The sequence below is a fragment of the Amblyraja radiata genome, chromosome 8, assembly GCF_010909765.2.
Source record: "Amblyraja radiata isolate CabotCenter1 chromosome 8, sAmbRad1.1.pri, whole genome shotgun sequence".
NCBI lineage: Eukaryota > Metazoa > Chordata > Chondrichthyes > Rajiformes > Rajidae > Amblyraja > Amblyraja radiata.
Window position 1 is genome coordinate 69,383,518 of NC_045963.1, and position 21,208 is coordinate 69,404,725.

General features: G+C 40.7%; 1 protein-coding gene across 1 annotated transcript in view; it reads left to right on the top strand.

The window, feature by feature from the left end:
• Positions 1-20,658, top strand: part of cfap61 (cilia and flagella associated protein 61) — a 103,920-nt gene extending 83,262 nt beyond the window's left edge. Inside the window, exons 23-26 of the mRNA XM_033026188.1 lie at positions 1,649-1,740; positions 6,458-6,663; positions 11,439-11,529; positions 20,226-20,658. Coding sequence (XP_032882079.1) covers positions 1,649-1,740; positions 6,458-6,663; positions 11,439-11,529; positions 20,226-20,426 — 590 coding nt within the window. The 3' untranslated portion in view covers positions 20,427-20,658. The remainder of the gene's footprint in view (positions 1-1,648; positions 1,741-6,457; positions 6,664-11,438; positions 11,530-20,225) is intronic.
• Positions 20,659-21,208: the final 550 nt, after the last annotated feature.

A 21,208-nucleotide genomic window follows, 5' to 3' on the forward strand; every position in this document is an offset into this window, starting at 1 on the left:
TGCCTTCCTCCACAGTGCTATCCACTGTGGGGGGATGATTTTTTTTTGTCTATTTGTAGTCTTGTAGGTCTGTGTCCAAGATGGCTGCCGTGAAGAGAGAGTGGACGCTGGCGCGATTTGGTTGCCGCTGCTCCCTCTTCACACTGTGTTTTTGATTTTCTGTTTTTGGATTGAATCCTGTTTTTAATTTGTGTCTCTGTGATGTCCTTATTGTTATATTCCGATTATATGTTTACTATGTAAGGTGTCCTTGAGATTTTGTATGAAAGGCGCCCATTAAATATAAAATTTATTATTTATTATTATTACATTTGAGTAGACATGTGTTCAGTGTTATTCACAGCTCAGAGAAACGTGACCCTCTGCCTTCCTCCATATTGAAGAGACTGTGTGGCACACCACTTCCTGGTTTTATAGTCCCTCCCCCCTGCCGCCAGCGGGGGCAGCAGAGAGAATGAGGAATTTTGTAAAAACATTAATATCTCTGTCATTTTTAATCAACGGGCAAAATCCTCGGCACACATGTGGCGGAGGGGGGCTCTGAGCAAGGTGGCCAAAAATGACGGCCGTAGGTGGCGGCGTTCTCTCGGAAATCGCAGCACAGATGGCCAAAACCGGTCAAGAACTGACTTTTAGTAATATAGATAGATAAAGCAACGAATAAGGACATCTAAATGAAGTTTGCTAGCTTTAAATTTTTCAAAACCCAATTGCAGTTTAAGCTTATATTTATGTAACTTTATTCCTGTAATCCTGCTCAAATCTTATACTTTGCTGATAACAAACCTTTCCAAAAGAACCCCACCACAACATTTTTCCAACGGGACCTCGAACAGAACGCAATATCCCCACAGAAGGGCTTGCTAATTAGATAACACAATATTTTTTGTGTTGAGTGCAGCACTTTAAAATATATTCTTCATGATAATTTTGTATTATAATTCAGTACGGCATACTGAATACATTTCCAATACAAATTAAACAAAAGTGCAATCTTTGTTACTAAATCAAGTTCCAGTATGGAGCATATTCACAGAAGCATCATGACAGCTGTGATCCTGCTGGTTGCACTCAGCAGGGAAGAAACACGAGATTTTGTTAAAATAATTCCCTCCAAGAATAATTTCTAATTTTCAGCTACATAATGCAAGCCTAAAAAAAATTGCATTCTTTTTCTGTGATATTTTACCTTTTGCCATATTTTTTTTTCATTCAAAGGTGAGATTCTCCCTTTATCTCATAGTCACGGTGGGTCATATGCCAACTGCAGTCAGGAGGACAGGTGGGTGACTTGCTCCAGGCTTCTGCAGATTTAGGCTCAAACAGCAGCTGGGAAGTGCCTGAATGTTATCTTGGGTTAGGTTTCTCTCCAATTTTTCCTCATTCTTTGGGGAATTGCCTGGAACAGTTCATCTAATATGAACCCGCTACCCAGCACCTTGCCTGAGTTGCCACAATGATCCTATTGCAAACAGGATACCAAGATCAAATCCAAACATTACCATTCCACATTTGTCTTAATCACTAATGCTACTATTTTAATAGAAATTTACTCATTATGTTGTCAATATTGCCTTTTATTTATTTTATTTTTTAATTCCCATGATTTTTAAATGAATAATATGTGTTTGTCCTCATTTTAACATAGAATGTGTTCTGCCTGGAGGATACCACTACCTACTTATTTCTAAACCAGGGTTAATGACTTGTCAAGATAAACGTAAGGGAATACCTGAATATGTAAGTATTAACTACAAGAATGGACATAATTTTTATAAGCTTGTGGACTACAAAACATTAGAAACAAATCTGAGAATTATGTAGAATTTATGTTAAAAGCGGTTCAATCGGACATTTTTTATTTTTTATCCAAATGAATGCAATGCCATGCAGAGAACAATCATGGAATTATAGACTTGTATAAAAAGAAACTGTTCAATACATTTGCACCTGGAGTTATACAGTGTGCAAACAGGCCCTTCGGCCCAACTTGTCCCAGCGGCACTAGTCCCTCCTGCCTGCGTTTGGTCCGTATCCCTCCAAACCTGTCCCATCCATGTACATGACTAACTGTTTCTTAAACGTTGTGATAGTCCCTGCCTCAACTACCTCATCTGGCGGCTCATTCCATACACCCACCACCTGTGTCAGTTTTCTGAAATAATTATATACATAATTCCAATATACTGTTGTTTTTCCATAGCATAGGAACATGAATAGTACTAAACCTTAGAGCTCCTTGATCTTGCCTGACCAGCCACATTCGTGGCCAAACCCCATTCATTCACCTTATCTCGGAAAAGTCTATTAATCTCAATGTTTTTATTATTAAATTACCCAGCATTTGCTGTTTCAGGTAATTGATAGTTATTCACTTTTACTACCATTTGTTCGAAGTCCTTCACTTCGCTTCTGAATGGCCTGACTCCAATTTTAACATTTATTTGCCCTTGTCTTTTTTTTACCTATTTTATTTTCCAACAACTCTATTAATTCTTGTTGAAATTGTATAAACCTTGGTAAAATTACTCTTTTACTTTTTATTTACCAGGCGACATAAGCCCAGCTTTTATTACCTCCCTCATAATTTAAACCTTGAAGCCTTCCTTTAAATGTCAATACTTTAGTCTAAGGTGCTTTATTTAGATCTGAATATTCCAGATGTGATTTAGCCAGGATTTGATTTAAAATTTATAGTTTAATCATTCTCCTGTATATTGTAAACTTATAAAAGTTAACAAACCTTTGGACTTTGTGATGATTTCTTTGTAGGAGACCACTATATATTAGTAATGCATAAAAGGGTCCCTAAATATCTCACTGCCAGCTTTACAGTTTAAATGATATTCAGATGTGTTTTCGTCCAAATTGATGACTTCACACTTACCTGGGCGAAAACCCATCTGCCTGCATCCTTACACTTTTATTTTACAGCCCCATTAATATCGTGTCACAAAATAAAGGAGCATATGTCCTGACTCAATGTGAAAAGAAACTGTAAATGATCCAATAAATTGCATATCAGTAGATTACCAAGTATGTGAAGCTTTTAATGTTTCACATTTTATGTATTTAACAGTTTGCAACAGTAATATTTCTTTAGGTTTTTTTTCAGACAGCCAACTCAAAAAATGCAATTACATTATTGCCACAGTGGTAATAATCTCACCAGGCACTCTGAAGACTATTTCTATAAATGCATGAGAATACAAGCGAGGTTTGTTTCAATAGTCTAATCAGGGCCTGGAGGCTTAGCTGGACAATGCTACTATAATTTTATAAATGAAAGAAAGCTAAATTAAACTACACATTGACAAAGAGTTTTGTTTGACATTGTCATGATCCTCCCCGTAGGTTACAGAAATCCTACCGAGGTCACGTCCTCAGTTGCTGGCACTAACTAGCCAACATATTTTGTGGCACATTGGTGGTTAAAATTATCCAGTAAGGAAGTTGGCTTAGCCAAAAACAGCATGAAATGTCATCCAGAAATTCTAATCACATTTTGTTGAATCTAATGATGGATTGCTATTATATTGGGAGGTTTATTAAGAAAGCAGCCTCTGATGCCGAACCAAACGGCTCCTAACACCATTTTGCAGCAAACATAGTTTGCTGGTGCAGAGGGGACTGACATTTTTTTAATGATGTTAATTGACTTTCTCATGTGAAACTGATCTCTCTCAGCCATAAGGTTCATCACCTTTAGCACTCTCAGAGACAGTTCACATTGGAGCTCCATTCCCATAAAGATGAGCATCTGTTATTTTGCAATAGCCAGTTCCACTTTTGTCAGGGTTTGATAAATGAATATCTTCATACAGTTCGGGATAGGAAGAAAATGAATTTGTATTTTCAGTGTCAAAAAACTAATTACACTGAATACCGAAGATAAAATTCCGTATTTATCTGAAAATTGTATTGTAAAGTGAATCCTCTTTTAGTCATGCACACAATTATAATTAAATTAATGCCATCAAAGCTCTGTTGCTTTAATATAATGTGCAATTACTTATATTATAATGACTTAATTTTACAATGATATAACAATGATACAACAGCTATATATTTTGTTGTCCTTGGGAACCATGCATATTTTAACAAAGCACTATGACAATCATGTTCAAATATACAATATAGTAATATTATTACAGAACATTAAATTAATCAAAATAAGCCATTAATGTAATAATTTTTTTCTATATTTCCATTATTAAAAATATATATCTTAAGTCTGGTACCATTTGCAAGACAAGAGAACAAGCATACTGTCTGAGTTATAGAGTGATACAGTGTACAAACAGGGCCTTCGGCCCATCTTTCCCACACTGGCTAACATGTCCCAGCTACACTAGTCCCACCTGCCTGCGTTTGGTCCATATCCCTCCAAACCTGTCCTATCCATGTTGTCTCTCTTAATGCTTTAATACCTTACAAACATAAAACTTAACTTCTCAAAGTAACACACCATTATCCAGTCTCAACCTCAATTGTTCATAACACCAGGATCTATGCAAGAAAGTCAAGAGACCTAAAGAAATCAGTTGGACAAATCTAATGTTAATTTGCTGATCATGCTCAACCAGGTAATAAATATAAATAGTTGAGACCTTCCCCCGCCACATTCCTCTAGTCACCGGTCTCCACACAGTAATAAGTATATCTACAACTATTTTGTATCTATTGTCTTCCTGGAAGATTTAATTCCAGTTCAGTGTATTACCTACAAGAGCAAAAGCTTCAATCTTGTGGTAACCTTTTCTTTGGAAGTAGAGTTTGAGTTTCTTTCAACCATCATCTTAATAGATTCTCAATGATCAAGGTGCAACTTTTCACAGAGCACTAGCGCATCTTTCAAATAATCCCTCTATATCTAAGGAATCATATTTTGTGTCTTTAACTGATTCCAAGCATCATCCATATCACTGATGGCAATTTAATAGACCTGCAGCTACGTAGATCCGAGTTATTCACTTTATTTTAGGATGGGCAATACTTTAAGCTCCTTTCAGTGTCTAGGAATGATCCCAGTAAGCGGTAAGCTATTAGAAATAGCCTCACATCATACATATGTCGTGTTGTTGAAGACCCTTGAGTGTAAATGTTGCAGTCTTTGAGAACAATATATAGTCATTTCTCAATTTACAAATATGTGATTTCTGGATTTTCACATCACTGACCCTTTGGGGTATGTGCCTTCAATTTATGATGCTATTCTTTCCCTAACAAATGGGAATGCACTGCACCGAAACACTCACAATACATTTTCCCCAGTCTTTGCAATTTATAAAATTTCACTTGCATGCGTGCATCACAACACAGGATTCAAACACTAAGGTCAGCAGCCAAAGACCATCACTCAACTCAGGATTGAGTCTAGTGACCAAATACAAACATCCTGATCCAGGGAACCTGATGCACTAAGTATGGTATCTCAGCTTTCCAACAGCCATGACTGGTATCAGTAGTGCAGCTCCACTCATTTGAATGGGACCACTGACATTTTAATACCACTGACTGTAGGACAATTAAAAACAGTTGAAAGACCATTTATGTTCATTTATAGTAGATGTTTCTGGATTTCGTGTTCAGGTCTCAGCACTGTTTTTGTATTCAACATTGCACTAATATTCTCAAATAGTCACCTTCAGTGACTGGGAGTTAGAGTGATTATAGTCCTGCACTAATTAGTTGGTTAATTAATAATCAGTGTAATAAGAAGTCATCATTAACAGATCAACAATTAGGTGCTGCTGTAAATGTCCAAAATCTGTTTAAATCACGTCAAATTGTAGGAAAATGAAGCAAAAATAATTTTTTGATACTGGAAATTTTAAATGAAGACAAAATGCAGAAAAAAACCTCACTTTATCACTGCACTGAGTTCTTTGCTTAGTGCCAGGCATTGACACATACTCTGATCTCTCTGCAACAGAACCAGTTTGTCCTATCTCAAAGCAGTTCTTGACCACAGTTCCACTTTGCCCTTCATCGATATCAACAAAAGGCTTTTTATTAGTCTGAAAGTCTAGTTTTAAAAGTCTGAAGAAGGGTCTCGACCCGAAGCATCGCCCATTCCTTCTCTTCAGAGATGCTGCCTGTCCCCTTTGAGTTATTCCAGCTTTTTGTGTCTATCTTCGGTTTAAACCAGCATCTGCAGTTCCTTCCAACACAAAATACCTTTTACCTTCCTTTTCAGACTCCTAACCTGCTGAGTGTTTCTACCATTTTCTGTTGAATAGTAAAAGCCTGGTCTTTTATATTAGGAGTTTCTTCACAATCCTTGAACTTGCCATCCATACATTAATTGAATAGGTCCACGTCCACAAAGAAATTATACCCTGACCCTTTACGCATCACTCAAAACCTTGTACTACATCTCGAAAATTAATTTCAAGTGTGTCATTCAGCGAACAAGAATGGACTACATTGATGAGTTTCTATATTCTATTTTCAGGGACGATTAATAGTCACAGGAAGTCCGAGTACTGGGAACTACTTTGAAATCCATTTGAGCCAATATAGCATAGTGGATTCCATCACATGTCTATCACTGACACATTTACCAGTCTCCAACTATATCTGCTTGTACGGGCAACATGAACGTCTCCTTAATAATCTGTGTTCTCGCTTTGACGAGGGACTAATCTCAGATTTGCACAGGTAAGTTAGAAGCAGCTGTTGCGCAGTTGTACAGTACACTTTCTTTCTTAAGTCACTAAGGGCAAATTAGATTGTTTAATTAGATTAGGCTGGTGCGTGGGTTCAAGAATTAAGAACAACTTTTTCCCTTAGAATCAAAAGTTAAACTAGATGGGCAGCCTATAAATCACCAAAGTCACACACTAACATTGTGTTTTTCTTCTTTTGTCGCACTTATTTCAGAAACGATAGGGTGTTTTATGGTGTTCTTTTATAAAATTTGGTTCCACTTTCATCTCACTGAATGTTTAGATGGGCTGCAATTGTACTTACGCTCTGAGTTAAGAGTAATGTCACTTACATTACAGTAAACCCTCATTATAACGAACCATGGGGATGGGGAATGGTGTTCATTATTGCCGATTGTCCGCTATGACCGATAAGGGAAAAAATACCAAGACTGCAATTAGACATTGTTAAAACAGGTCCCGAGTGGCAAAAACTCCCTGAAAATATGCAAATCAGTATGGCCTAAACTATGTGTTTATCTGCAGACAAAAATGTTGGTTCTCTTTGCTTGATCTCGACTCATAAATATTATTGAGACAAAAATCTATGGTACTTTTACCTCCTTCAGGTTCCAGTAGCAATCAACCCATTATGTTTACAATTAACTTCATTGCCTTTAAGGTGGAGATCAAACATCATCCAAAGATGAAGGCAAACTAACATTTTTGATGACACAAGGTGCTGGAGTAACTTAGCAGGTCAGGCAGCATTTCTAGAGAACATGACGTTTTGGATCGGGAATGGGGCAGAAAGCTTCCAGAAGCAGCAATGTGAGAATGACCGGATAATCATTTTTATTGTGGCTTTGACTGAGAAACAAATATTGGTCAGGACGCCAGGTGGAACTCTTACGAATAAGGGTCCTCACCTGAAACGTCACCTATCCGTGTTCTCCAGAGATGCTGCCTGACCCGCTAAGTTACTCCAGCACCTTGTGTCATCAAAATGTTAGTTTGCCTTCGTCTTTGGATGATGTTTGATCTCCACATTAAAGGCAATGAAGTTAATCGTAAACATAATGGGTTAATTACTACTGGAACCTGAAGGAGGTAAAAGTACCATTGATTACAACAGATAATCCTCCGACATTTTTGCCACCTCCAATGGGATCCCACCACTGGCCACATCTTCCCATCTCCTTCCGCAGAGACCGCTCCCTCTGCAACTCCCTGGTCAATTTGTCCCTTCCCACCCAAACAACCCCCTTTCCTGGCACTTTCCCTTGCAACCGCAGGAAATACTACACTTGTCGCTTTACCTCCCCCCTCGACTTCATCCAAGGACCCAAGCAGTCTTTCCAGGTGAGGCTGAGGTTCACCTGTACCTCCTCCAACATCATCTATTGCATCCGCTGCTCTCGGTGTCAACTGAGACCAAGCGCAGGCTTGCCGATCACATCGCCCAACACCGCCGCACAATTCGCATTAACGAACCCGATCTCCCGGTGGCTCAACACTTCAACACCCCCTCCCATTCCGTATCCGACCTTTCTGTCCTGGGTCTCCTCCATGGCCAGAGTGAGTCCAACCGCAAATTGGAGGAGCAGCACCTCATATTTCGCTTGGGCAGTTTACACCCCAGCGGTATGAACATTGACTACTCCAATTTCTCCCTCCATCCCCTCCACAGCTCTCCCACAGCCCACTTTCTCCGCCTCTTTCTGTCTTCTTCCTGCCCACCCCCACCCCCCCATCAGTCTGAAGAAGAGTCTCGACCCGATACGTCTCCTATTCCTTCGCTTCATAGATGCTGCCTCACCTGCTGAGTTTCTCCAGCATTTTTGTCTACCTCGGTTTGTCCAGCATCTGCAGTTCTTTCTTAAACACTGAGTTACTCCAGCACTTTGTGTCTTGTTTTGATCATCTGTAGTTATCAGCAAAACTATTGTGATGTGACTGAACAATTAGTAATAGTGAATATGGCTTTGAAGGAGTTTGTTGGTGTGTATTTATTATTGCATGAGAACGATTCTTGTGAAGCAAACCCGTTTTGTTTCTCGGCATCACTTTTCAGTTGCATTACAAGAAGGAAAACAGAAGTTCCATGTTCCAAACTATCTAATTTTAGGAACATTTGATCTTGTTGAATTTAGTTTAGAGATACAGTGTGGAAACAGGCCCTTTGGCCCGTCAAGTCCGTGCCGATTAGCAATCACCCATTCACACTAGTTCTAACCTACACACTAGGGACAATTTACATGAGCCTGAGAACCTACAAACCTGTGCGTCTTTGGAATGTGGGCGGAAACTGGAGCACCCGGAGAAAACCCATGGGGTCGCAAGGAGAACGTATAAATTCCGTACAGACAGCACCCGTAGTCAGTATTGAACCCGGATCTCTGGCGCTGTATGGCAGCAGCTCTGATTAAAGCTGATTTCAGCTAGGATAACACCAAAACTGTTATTGGTTTTACATTCTTCAATCGAGAAGAGAAGCTTATTGAGACTTCTTACTATTGGCTATTACTCATTGATCTTATTTGGAAATAGTAGCATCTGTATATCACAGAATATCATCCAGAAACCTCCGATGATAGCCCAAGAAAGGCTGCACCAAATCCCAGCCTAATTAACAACTTCCATCCAATTTAGGGTAGGAATTTGCTGGAATGGCCACAAATTTTCATTCGACACTACAACTAATTTACACCATGCATATTTAATAGCATAGTAACTGCTGTTTTATACTGCAGTAATGTAAGCACAGCTTTCTCGTGTTTAACTCCTGTGATTTTAACACAGCCTGTTCTGTTTAATTGCAGTGCAGTGATATTCTGCTGTCTTTGCAGTGATATTAGCACAGCTCTGATGACACACCGAGTAGGTGACCTTTACATAAATGTCACATTTTGGTAAACTCTGGGTCCTGGGCCTTTATTCTTCGGGAATAGAACACATTGCTTCTTTTTCTCTCAGCTGTGCTCAACCAATTACAGATACTAACAGTGGGGATATGAATAGTAATCATTTATGGATTTCATTAACCACAGAAAGACATTAGCATTTTTTAAAATCAGCTTGCATTTACATAGCATCTTTAATGGAAGAAACTACCCTTGGGTACACCATAACATTGCATTTAAATGAAAATTGGCATAACCAAAAAGATGAGCACAATAAAAAAGACATTCATTTACGTATCACCTTTCCTAACCACTGGGTGTCTCAATGTAGCCAAGTAGACAGATAGTGAAATGCTTGGATAGGGTGGATATGGTGAGGAAACTTCCACTAGAATTCTAGGGAGGACATAGCTACAATTCTAGGAGAGTCCTTTAGGGAGGAGATGAGGGGGAATTTCTTTAGTCAGGGGGGTGGTGAATCTGTGGAATCCATTGCCACAGAAGGCTGTGGAGGCCATGTCAATGGATATTTTTTAAGTCAGACATAGGTAGATTTTGGATTAGTACAGGTATCCAAGGTTATGGAGAGAAGGCAGGAGAATGGGGTTAGGAGGAAGAGATAGTTCAGCCATGAGTGAATAGCGGAGTAGACAAGATGGGCCGAATGGCCTAATTCTACTCCTATCATTTATGACCTTATGACACTGTGTAACCACATTTGTAACGTTGGGAATGCATAGAAAACATCCAGAAACAGCAATATGAGAATGGGGTTTACATATCAAGTAATAGAATTTAAAACTTTTTATTTAAGCACAACGGTTATACTGCATCATAAGCATTAAATTATCAGCAGACCTTAACTAAAACCGAACATATCATAACTAACAAAACAAAAAAACTATGTAATTACAACTAAAAGACTAAAGACTGAACATAACTATTAGGCAAAGACTCTGGACATTCAACTAACAACTTTCATACAGAACGCAGCTTCCTTATCTACATAGGGTGAAAAGGATGTCTATAGCACCTTCATACCATTGAAGGGATTATTGTCCCGGTTCTAATCAGTAGTAACTTTGAGTTCACAAACTGTTCTTTGTTACTGTGTTCAGTAGACCTGTTCTCAAGCAGTTAACATTTTTTTAAATAAACTAATCCCATGAATTCTAGACTAACCCCATCAATTCTCTGCATGCCCCTACATTATGAACAAAACAATATTGGAGAAATTGGTTGAGGGGAGACTTAATAGAATAATGTAAAATTATGAGAGGCATAGATAGCGTAGACAGTCATAACCTTTTTCCAAGGATGTAAATGTCAAACATTGGAGGACATAGCTACAGTATAAGGTAAGAGGAGAAAGGTTTAACAGAGAAGTACGTGGCTAGGCTTTATTTGCACAGAGAGTGGCGGGTGCCTGGAACGCATTGCCAGGGGTGGAGGTGGAAATAGTGGCATTTAAGAGATTTTGAGGCACATGTGCAAGGAATAGAGGGATATGGATCACGTACAGGCAGATGAGATCAGTTTAATTTGGCATCATGTTCCGCAGAAACATTGTGGGCTGAAGGGCCTATCCTGTACTGTTCTATATTCTATGCATGACACTCATTGAATGGGTGAACCCACATTTTCAAACAAAAATAAAGATTGCAAAAATGTTATTCCTGTTATTCTACAAAATTACCTGTCGTTCTGAATCTTTTGTGAACATTAATTATTGATTTTAGCAGGAAATAATTAACCTGACTATTCTAGGAGACATTGCAAAACAAAATGATAGTGCCAATGTCAGGGCATTCACTGATAAAACAGTAAAAAGTGTGTAATATGTGCGCGGATCTAGAAAGTAACAATGTTTTTTTTCTATTTTTAGTTATTTTAAGGAGCCTTGGTCCCTCTGTATATATCACGACCGTTTCGCGGACTTCAAACAAGAAGTGCGACAGATAGTGGAATCTGAAAGGGTATCTAATTATTTTGTTTTGTTTTTGTTTTGAATATGAAAATACATTTTCATGGAATTTTGGCTTGCAGTAATATTTAAAGCTCTTAAACAATGGTGGTCTTCATTTAGAAATATTAAGACAATATTTTGCCTTCTTAAGAATGCATATTGTCACAATACAGTGGAACAAAGAAAGAGCCGCCAGTTAATTAACGTTCGTGTGCATTATCAATGCTCATGCAAATTAAAAAACATGTAAACAAAACTAATTACACACCACAGCAAAAAACAAGAAAACTTAAAAATGTGAACAAAATGCTTCACATATTGTTTACATGTTGGGTTCCTGACCTAACTATTCACAGCCAGCAATAGGTCTACAAGGAGCAGTGAACATGCCATTGAGTTGTTTGCTGAAAGATCCATTGTGGCATGGACCCTGATGATAGTTTGCACAGAACCCGAACCTTGCAGCCAACCCTGCATCACTCCTCCATCTCCAGGTTAGATAATGAATGGAGATGGAGGTGAAGACAAGGCAAAAATCACAGTGTGGCAACAAGGTGTGGGGCTGAAAGCTACAGAAAGATGAGCATATCCAACTACATGTTCAGACTACTTGAATAGATGATGCCCAATGGTCAAGTAGTTCAGATAACTGTGACAGGTTCATACATTCGTGTTCACAAGTACTAGGAGCAGAATTAGGCCATTCGGCCCATCAAGTCTACTCCGCCATTCAATTATGGCTGATCTCTCAACCCCATTCTCCTGCCTTCTCCCCATAACCCCTGACACCCTTACTAATCATGAATCTGTCAATCTCCGCCTTAAAAATATCCATTGACTTGACCTCCACAGCCATGAGTGGCAGTGAATCCCACAGCTTCACCTCCCTCTGACTAAAGAAATTCCTCCTCATCTCCTCTCTAAAGGTATGTCCTTTAGTTCTGAAGCCATGGCCTCTGGTCCTAGACTCTCTCACCAGCGGAAACATCCTCTCCACATTCACTCTATCCAGGCCTTTCACTATTCGTTGTACCAGAGAATCCCATTTAGACTTGGCAGCTTTCTTTTGCTGCTGTTGATTTCTGCATGCTCTCCAGTGGGTCACTTCACTGCTCCTATTGCAACGTCACCTCACCCAGTCCCAGTCACACTTCCTCCTTCCACTGCTCATAATGGCCTGCATTAATCTTCGAAGTTGCACTAGGGATCTGAGCTTTTCATTTTAAATGCCCTATCACCAATGCTCGAAAGCTCTATCACATAACTTCAAATCATTATGGTCCAGCCTAACTTACATGTCAAATCTAGGTATTTATTTTGTAGTATGTGTGTACTTTGTATTTGAAGTGTTTTGGCCCTCATCCTGTTGTCAGTGTGTGGTTCCACACATAGTTTTATTTTGAGATAATTCAAAGTGACAAATCGTTGTGGGTAGACTTAGAGGCGAGTGTAATCACATTTCTGATAATGGACTAACAAGGTCACCAATACTGGAGTGAAGGAAAAAACTGGCATTGGAGAGAGGCAGATATTTGAGGCTTTGAGAACTGGTGGAATTGGAGAGAGAAAGGGTAGGGCATTTAAATATGGTGATAATTTTAAATTACATTAAGCAAAATGCTATACATTAAAGTATAGCATTTTCTATTAGACCACACCAATGTAATGGTTAGTGTTTTTAATTTTCAGGATATGAACATCCCTAGCAAAACCACAATTCATTTCTCATCCCTAATAGCCTGAGAAATGGCAGTAAATCATCTTCTTAAATTGCTGCAGTCCATTATATTTTAACTGCGTCTTAAAATCACAATTAACTTGACAATGATGGGTACTGTTTGGCTGGCGAACTGACCACTATATCGCAAAGATCAAATGTCAGCTCTTAGACACCTCTGTATTCCTCCCTCTGGTGTATAACCCCGCCACTCAACACCAATCCATTATCTCCCAGACTGTAATGGGCCTCATTTCCTTGGGAGATCTCCAGCTACTGCTTCTGATTCTATAGTTTTCCAGCTCTGCACAGACTGAGTCTATCTCCTACCCAAGATCCACAAGCAGGATTGTCCTGACCATCTCACTGTTTGAGCTTCCCCTCAGCCCGCCAAACATGACAACATCCCTTCTCCCCTGGCTCAGTCTCTTCCCACGTACATCTCCCCACCACTTTGACAGTTTCCAATTCCAATTCCCTGCTCCCGACCGACTCATCTTCACCATGGATTTGTAATCCTTTTATACCTCCATCCTACATCAGATGATCTAAAGGGCTTTCCACTTTGGTCAAAAGCAAAAACCAATAATTTTCCTTCCACCAACACATTGATTTGCCTGACAGAACCTGTCCTCACACTGAGGAACTAATTATTCAACTCCATTTCTCTGGATTACAGGTTATTTGGAGCGGTTCTGTTCATTCCTTCTTGGGACCTCTTTTTCTTTTCCCAGTATATCCAGATGACTGTATTAATGCTACTTCCTGCATCCATACAGAACTCAAAGATTTGATTGACTTTGCTGCCAATTTCCACATGGTCTATTTCTAACTCTTCCTTCTCCAGATCTCTCTGATAATAGGTTTATGAGAAACATCCATTGTAAGCTTATAGAATCCCACAGCTATCCTGACCACTCTTTGTCTCATCCTGCCAAAGGTTCCATTCTCCCCATCACTTCATCACTATCGTACATGCTTGGGTGATGAGCCTTTCTACATAGTTGTCTCTTCTAATGGCATCATGGCTTCCCCATCAACAAAGTTACTGGAGCCTTTGACTGCACCTCATCTACTTCCTGCACCTCTGCTCTCAGCCCATTTACTCTTGGACCGAGTGAGGATATAATTCCTCACCTTCCATCCCACCATCCTGTGTTCACTGGATCGCTCTTTGCAATTTTCAACACCTTCAATGAGATTCCAATACCCAGACACAGGTTTCAGCATTTTGGAATGTAATGGAATGGAATGGAATGGAATGCTATTTATTGTCATTCAAACCTAGGTTTGAACAAAATTACATTTACTACAGTTTTTTACATTACAAAAATCCCAAGACCCACACTTAACACAGTTTACATAAACATCCATCACAGTGAGTCTCCAACACCGCCTCACTATGATGGAAGGCAAAGTCTTATCTCTTCCCTTTATTCTTCACCCGCGGTCCAACTGCAGCGTCTAGGCGAACTGGGGCTCCGATGTTAGAGCCCCCGGTGACGATGGTAAGTCCTGTGGCCATTTAGCCACGCTGGGCGATGTTAGGCCTCGCTCCGTGTCCTTTCAACCCCGCGATTCCAGCGGGAGAAGCTGCCGTTGCGGGAGCTCCGAAAAGCGGTCTCCTCCCAGGGACCTGGAGCTCCCGATGTTCCCGTCCACCGAGCCTGCAGCCGGGGCTTCCGAAGCTCCAAAGTCGGGTCGCAGCCGCGCACCACCACAGCTCTCCCCGCTCTGAAGACGGCCAGCTTTGCGTTGTCAGGTCCGCAAACCCCGCGACTGGAGCCCTCAGTTTGGTCCCGGCCGGAGGCCGCTGCCAGCTCCTCGATGTTAGGCCCAACGACACCGGAGACCCGACAGGGATAAAGTCTGGTCCCCGTACAGGGAAGAGACTAACCGTTTCCCCCACCCCCCCCCACATATACACAGCTAAAAAATAATAAAAACTAAGCTCAAAACATACATTTAACAAGACAAAAATAAAAAATAAAAAGACGGACGACTGTAGTCGAGCCGCTGCCGTTAGGCGCCGCCACCAACTTTATGTTTTTGAAGTGATCACTCTCTTTGTGATCCACTCTTTTAGCTCCACCAACCACTCCCTCTCTTATGGCCGTTTCCCATGAAACTGTAAGACATCTGTCCTTTCACCTCTTCCCTTCCCACCATCCAAAAACCCAAACTGACCTTCCAGGTGAGACAGCAATTTGGGTTTAATGTACTCCTTCCAATTTAATGTACTGCATTTAGCATTTAAAATGTGGTCTCCTCTATATTTGGAGAAACCAAGTACAAGGTGGGCGATCACTTTGAAAAGATCTGTGCTGAGTCTGCCAGGGTGATCCAGAGGTCCTTGTTGCTTGCCGCTTTAATTACCCATTCCACTCCCACACTGGTCCTTCTTTCCACAGTCTCCATGGGTTTATAAAGTAGCCAAATATAAGCTTGATGAACAGCTCGCATCTTCCTTCATGGAACATTGCAGCCTTCCAGTTTCATTCTCAACTTCTACAACTGCAGGTTACTTCATTTCCACAAAAAAGCTGCAATAACACAGTCAAGGCCCTTCTTGACCCGAAACGTCACCTATTCCTTTTGTCCAGAGATGCTGTTTGACCCGCTGAGTTACTCCAGCTTTTTATATCTATCTTCAGTTTAAACCAGCATCTGAGTTTCCTTCCTAGATACTTAATTTCCATACTTTGTTTCCAGACCAGGGCAGCTCAACCATCTGTGATTATAGGCTCCGTTTTCTACTCTCCATCAGCCCAGCTGAACTCTTGAGCATATCCTGCAGCACTCTACTTCACAACTCTTGTACTACTTTGTCTGTGTTCCTACTCGCTGGTTGTTCTTATTTCTCAGCTTTCATGAACAAAGAGCCATCTTCTCCCTCCCTATCTGGCCTGGTTAACCCATTGAACGAACATCTGACCTCATTTATAATTTAACCCCAAGCCAGTGGACCATGCCAAAATATATTTGACTACAAACTATGATGGTCCACATGCAATGATTTAATGATGCTTTATTGTCACATGTACCTGGGTGAAACAGTGAAATTCTTTGTTTTGCATACAACCCGGTAATATCACGCAGCAGACCTCGCCCAGGCACCACGTTTCTGGCGCTGATAAAGTTACAAAATGTTCATCGAACTGTCTTATCTTCTCGCAGCAGCGAACCAGGCCCTTCGATCTCGGCGGCTCTTAGCCAGATCCCCCCTTTGATCTCGACTCTAGAGAATTTCTGCTTGTTAAATGGTTTCTCTTTGGACTCTGTGTCAGAGGACTTGACCTAATTATTAAAATACATTAGAAGCACACATCCCATGATATTTGAGTTTTTAATATTGGATACCTAGTTTTACTGTAATAATTCATTTCCAGAATCACTACGCCAGGCTGTGGTATGAATCCTTGTGTAATGGGGATTTAATAATATAAGCACCCTTCTATTCTTTAAGCATAGAAAATTATAAAAATACAGATTGTTGATGTGTTTTTATTTCCTATTTTGTTTTCTGTAATGTCCAAATGTTCTCGTCCATTTAAACATAACGCATTGAATATAATTTGAAACCACAACATGCAGTGACATTCAAAAATCATTTTCCAAGATGAATGCTCTCTCATTGAAATCTCATACTCCAATTACAACTTCATCCTTGCTAATACAACGTCATCCAAAATATGAGTTCTTCTTTCCAGCAAATGTAAACCTTTTCAATCAGATCACCTCTTCCACAGCATAACGTGCATTTCTCAAAGTAACGCCATGTCATTAAATTCCATGTCACTAATGATGTTGAGCTTCAGCCTTCTCAACCATCTCCAGCCTATTGACGTGGTTATCAAACCATTTACCTTCCACACTGCTCCACTTGGATGTTGCCCTGTTGTTTTTGTTTCTGAAGTCATTCAACCAAATTCCTACCCCTTAAACTCTTGCCTTCTAAAGCATAGTCCCCCCATCAACTTGATCCATTGATATCTAAAAGCAGCGCCTCTACTTCCTGAGAAGATTATGGAGAGTCGGTGTGTCAAGGAGGACTCTCTCAAACTTCTACAGGTGCACAGAAGAGAGCATGCTGACTGGCTGCATCATGGCCTGTTACCGCAACTTGAACGTTCAGGAGCGGAAAAGAATGCAGAATGTTGTGACCACTGCCCAGTCCATCACCGGCTCTGGCCTCCCCACTATCGATGGGATCTATCACAGTCGCTGCCTCAAAAAGGCTGCCAACATCATCAAAGGCCCACACCATCCTGGTCACACACTCATCTCTCCGTTGCCATCAGGAAGAAGGTACAGGAGCCTGAAATCTGTAACATCCAGGTTCAGGAACAGCTCTTCCCCACAGCCATCAGGCTATTAAACACAACATCAAATAAGCTCTGAACAATAACAGTCCATTATTACTATTGCACTTTATCTGTTATTTATTGTATATATATGCTCCATGGTCTATAGACACACTGAACTTTTATCTCCCGTTCTGTATTATGTTTACATATTCTGTTGTGCTGCATCAAGCAAGAATTTCATTGTCTTATCTGGGACACATGACAACAATTCTCTCTTGAATCTTGAATCTTGATTAGCATTATTCAGTACCCAGTTAGCTTAGGTTGTTTGGTATGGAGCCCAACAGTTTCACTCAGTTGATCAAAACGAACAGCAGCATATCTTTACAAAGCACCCTCTTGGTGGTAAAGTCTCTCAGAGTGCTTCACCGAAGCATTAGTGAACAAAAGAAAATGCATTGACTTGTGAGTCAGCAGGTTGTGGCTTCAAGATTCAAGAGAGTTTATTGTCATGTGTCTCAGATAGGACAACGAAATTCATACTTTGCTTCAGCACAACAGAACATGGTAGGCATGAATACAGAACAGATCAGTGTGTCCGTATACCATTATATAAATATATACACTCATGGATAAATAAACAGATAAAGTGCAAATAAACAGATAATGGGCTATGAATGTTCAGAGTTTTGTTTGAGTTGAGTTTAATAGCCTGATGGTTGTGGGGAAGTGGCTATTCCGGAACCTGGACGTTGCCGTCTTCAGGCTCCTGTACCTTCTACCTGAAGGTAGCAGGGAGATGAGTGTGTGGCCAGGATGGTGGGTCCTTGATGATGCTGCCAGCCTTTTTGAGGCAGTGACTGCGATAGATCCCCTCGATGGTAGGGAGGTCAGAGCCGATGATGGACTGGGCAGTGTTTACTACTCTTTGTAGTCTTTTCCGCTCCTGGGCACTCAAGTTGCCGAACCAAGCCACGATGCAACCGGTCAGCATGCTCTCTACTGTGCACCTGTAGAAGTTAGAGAGAGTCCTCCTTGACATACCGACTCTCCGTAATCTTCTCAGGAAGTAGAAGCGCTGATGTGCTTTCTTTATAATTGCATCAGTGTTCTCGGACCAGGAGAGATCTTCATAGATGTGCACTCCCAGGAATTTGAAGCTCTTGACCCTTTCCACCATAAACAGGACTGTGGGTCCCCATCCTACCCCTTCCAAAGTCCCTTCCAAAGTCCACAATCAGTTCCTTGGTTTTGCTGGTGTTGAGGGACAGGTTATTGTGCTGGCACCCTTTGGTCAGTCGGTCGATCTCTCTTCTATACTCTGACTCGTCCCCATCAGTGATACGTCCCACAACGGTGGTTTCAAGAGATATCATAGATTTATGACCACAAATTTCAGGCCATAGTCTTGAGTAATAAATTGAAGTGTGGCAATATTGGAGTTGGATCTGTAAATGTAATATTAAACATTCCATCTGCCTTCAATTTAATCTAAATTCTTATAAGCCATCAGATGAAATAAAGTGGAGCACTTTGGTATAGTGACTGACACTTATCTAACAAGCAACACTTAACACAGATTAAATGGTTAGTTAACTGTCTACTTTTGGTAGATCCTCTGTAAATAATGGCTCCAAGAATTACTAAGTATTATGATCATACTGTAAAACAAATTGCGGTCTATTAAAAGCTTTCAAGTACCTTGAGGGCACTAAAGACAGGATGCTTTTTGTTTCTGGGATTTTACTAAATATATATCACAGTTGAACATGTGTCTTGTATTCTGATACTGTAGGTAGACACAATCTGTTGGAGTAACTCAGCGGGTCAAGCGGTATCTCTGGATAAAGTGGATAGGTGATGTTTCGGGTGGGGACCCTTCTTCAGAATATGTCACTGAAGTTGTTCAACAAAATTTCTCCCTTACAATGCCATACCATCTAAACCAAGGACCCCACACCCTATTAAAGATGGCTTCGACTATTGCTGTAGTATTACTTCCAGAAAGAAGGGGAATATGTCCGGGCCATTATCCTCTTCCCATCCATCTCATTTTGGCATCCATCTAATTTGCCTTTCCATGAAGGCAAGGGGCCAATTTAAAAACAAATTAATCCCTTAGGTGTAATTTTTGAGGAATATAGGCATTTTTAGCTATTATTTCGCTCCAGTTAACTCTAAAACGATGCATGTCGAAAAATGTGGCGTCCACTACTGGCACCTGCTTATAGCAAGACTCTACCTCAGGTATAGTTTATAGTATGATCTGATTTGATTGGACAGCACGCAAACAAAAGCTTTTTGGTGTGCCTCATGACAATAAAAAACCAACGACAATATTTGTTTCATAGACACAAAATGTTGGAGTAACTCAACGGGTCTGGCAGCATTTCTGGAGAAAATGTTTTGGCGGCTTTTCGGGTCTTTGAAATGTCCCGTCCCATAAGTCACCTATCCATGTTCTCCAGAGATGCTGCCTGACCCACTGAGTTACTCCAGCACTTTGCGTCTATCTTTGGTGTAAACCAGCATGTGCTGTTTCTTTCCATTCCAATATCAGTTTCCTTCGATATTGGTCAACAGCACTGAGGCTGGTAGCTTTCATCAAAACTGTCTGTCTGCTCCACCATATCTTGAGTGAGATTATCAAATATTCTTTTCCCCCCCCCCTCTATCCCAAAGTTAAACGTAAGCGCGCCGATCGAAGACCTGGTTCGTCAGATAGCAGAGAGTGAGCTGCTGGTGCCGGAGAAAACGAAGGCATTTTTGGAAAGGAAATTCGATCAGGACGGTTATAAGCATCTGATCGAAAGAAGCCTCCTGAACTACCTGCGCTACAACAATTACCACCTGCCCATGTTTGCATGGCCCGGGATCGTTTAGACATCCGCACAAGGTCGGTGTCTCTTTGCACCCCGGTTTATACCTGCTAGAATAGAGAGAGAAAATGATGATTAATTGATTATGTTGGTTTAATGTGGAGACATTCCGCAGACATAGTCCGGAAGATGGCGCACTGCAATCGGCCGCCGGTGTAGTTAAAATTGCCTTCAACATTTTGTTTTATTTACCTGAGAGATTCTTTTCCAACCCAGAAATAAATAAAGAAATGTCTGCGTTTTATCTCGCTCTATTAATCATGTGTCCATTCGCCACCCTGTGTGGTGACATCAGGGGATTTTGGGCCGTTGATCATCCAACAATCCACACCTTGCAGTGAAAACAAACCCTAGATGTTATTGAACACGCCCTGTTCTTCGCCCAAAACAGCGCTAACCCCCATCCCTGTAGGAACCCCCCACCCTCTTAAAATTAGCTGCACTGAAGTTTCGCCCTGTATCCAATTTCTCTCGTTAAGTGAATCTCTGGGATAAACTGCGTGGAAGTCCCTACCCGTTTCATAGTTAGCGCCGTTGAGTATAGGAGCAGAGGTCCTCCTGCAGTTGTACAGGGCCCTAGTGAGACCACACCTGGAGTATTGTGTGCAATTTTGGTCTCCTAATTTGAGGAAGGACATTATTGCTATTGAGGGAGTGCAGCGTAGGTTCACCAGGTTAATTCCCGGGATGGCGGGACTGACATACGATGAAAGAATAGGTCGACTGGGCTTGTATTCGCTGGAATTTGGAAGGATGAGAGGGTATCTTATAGAAACATACAACATT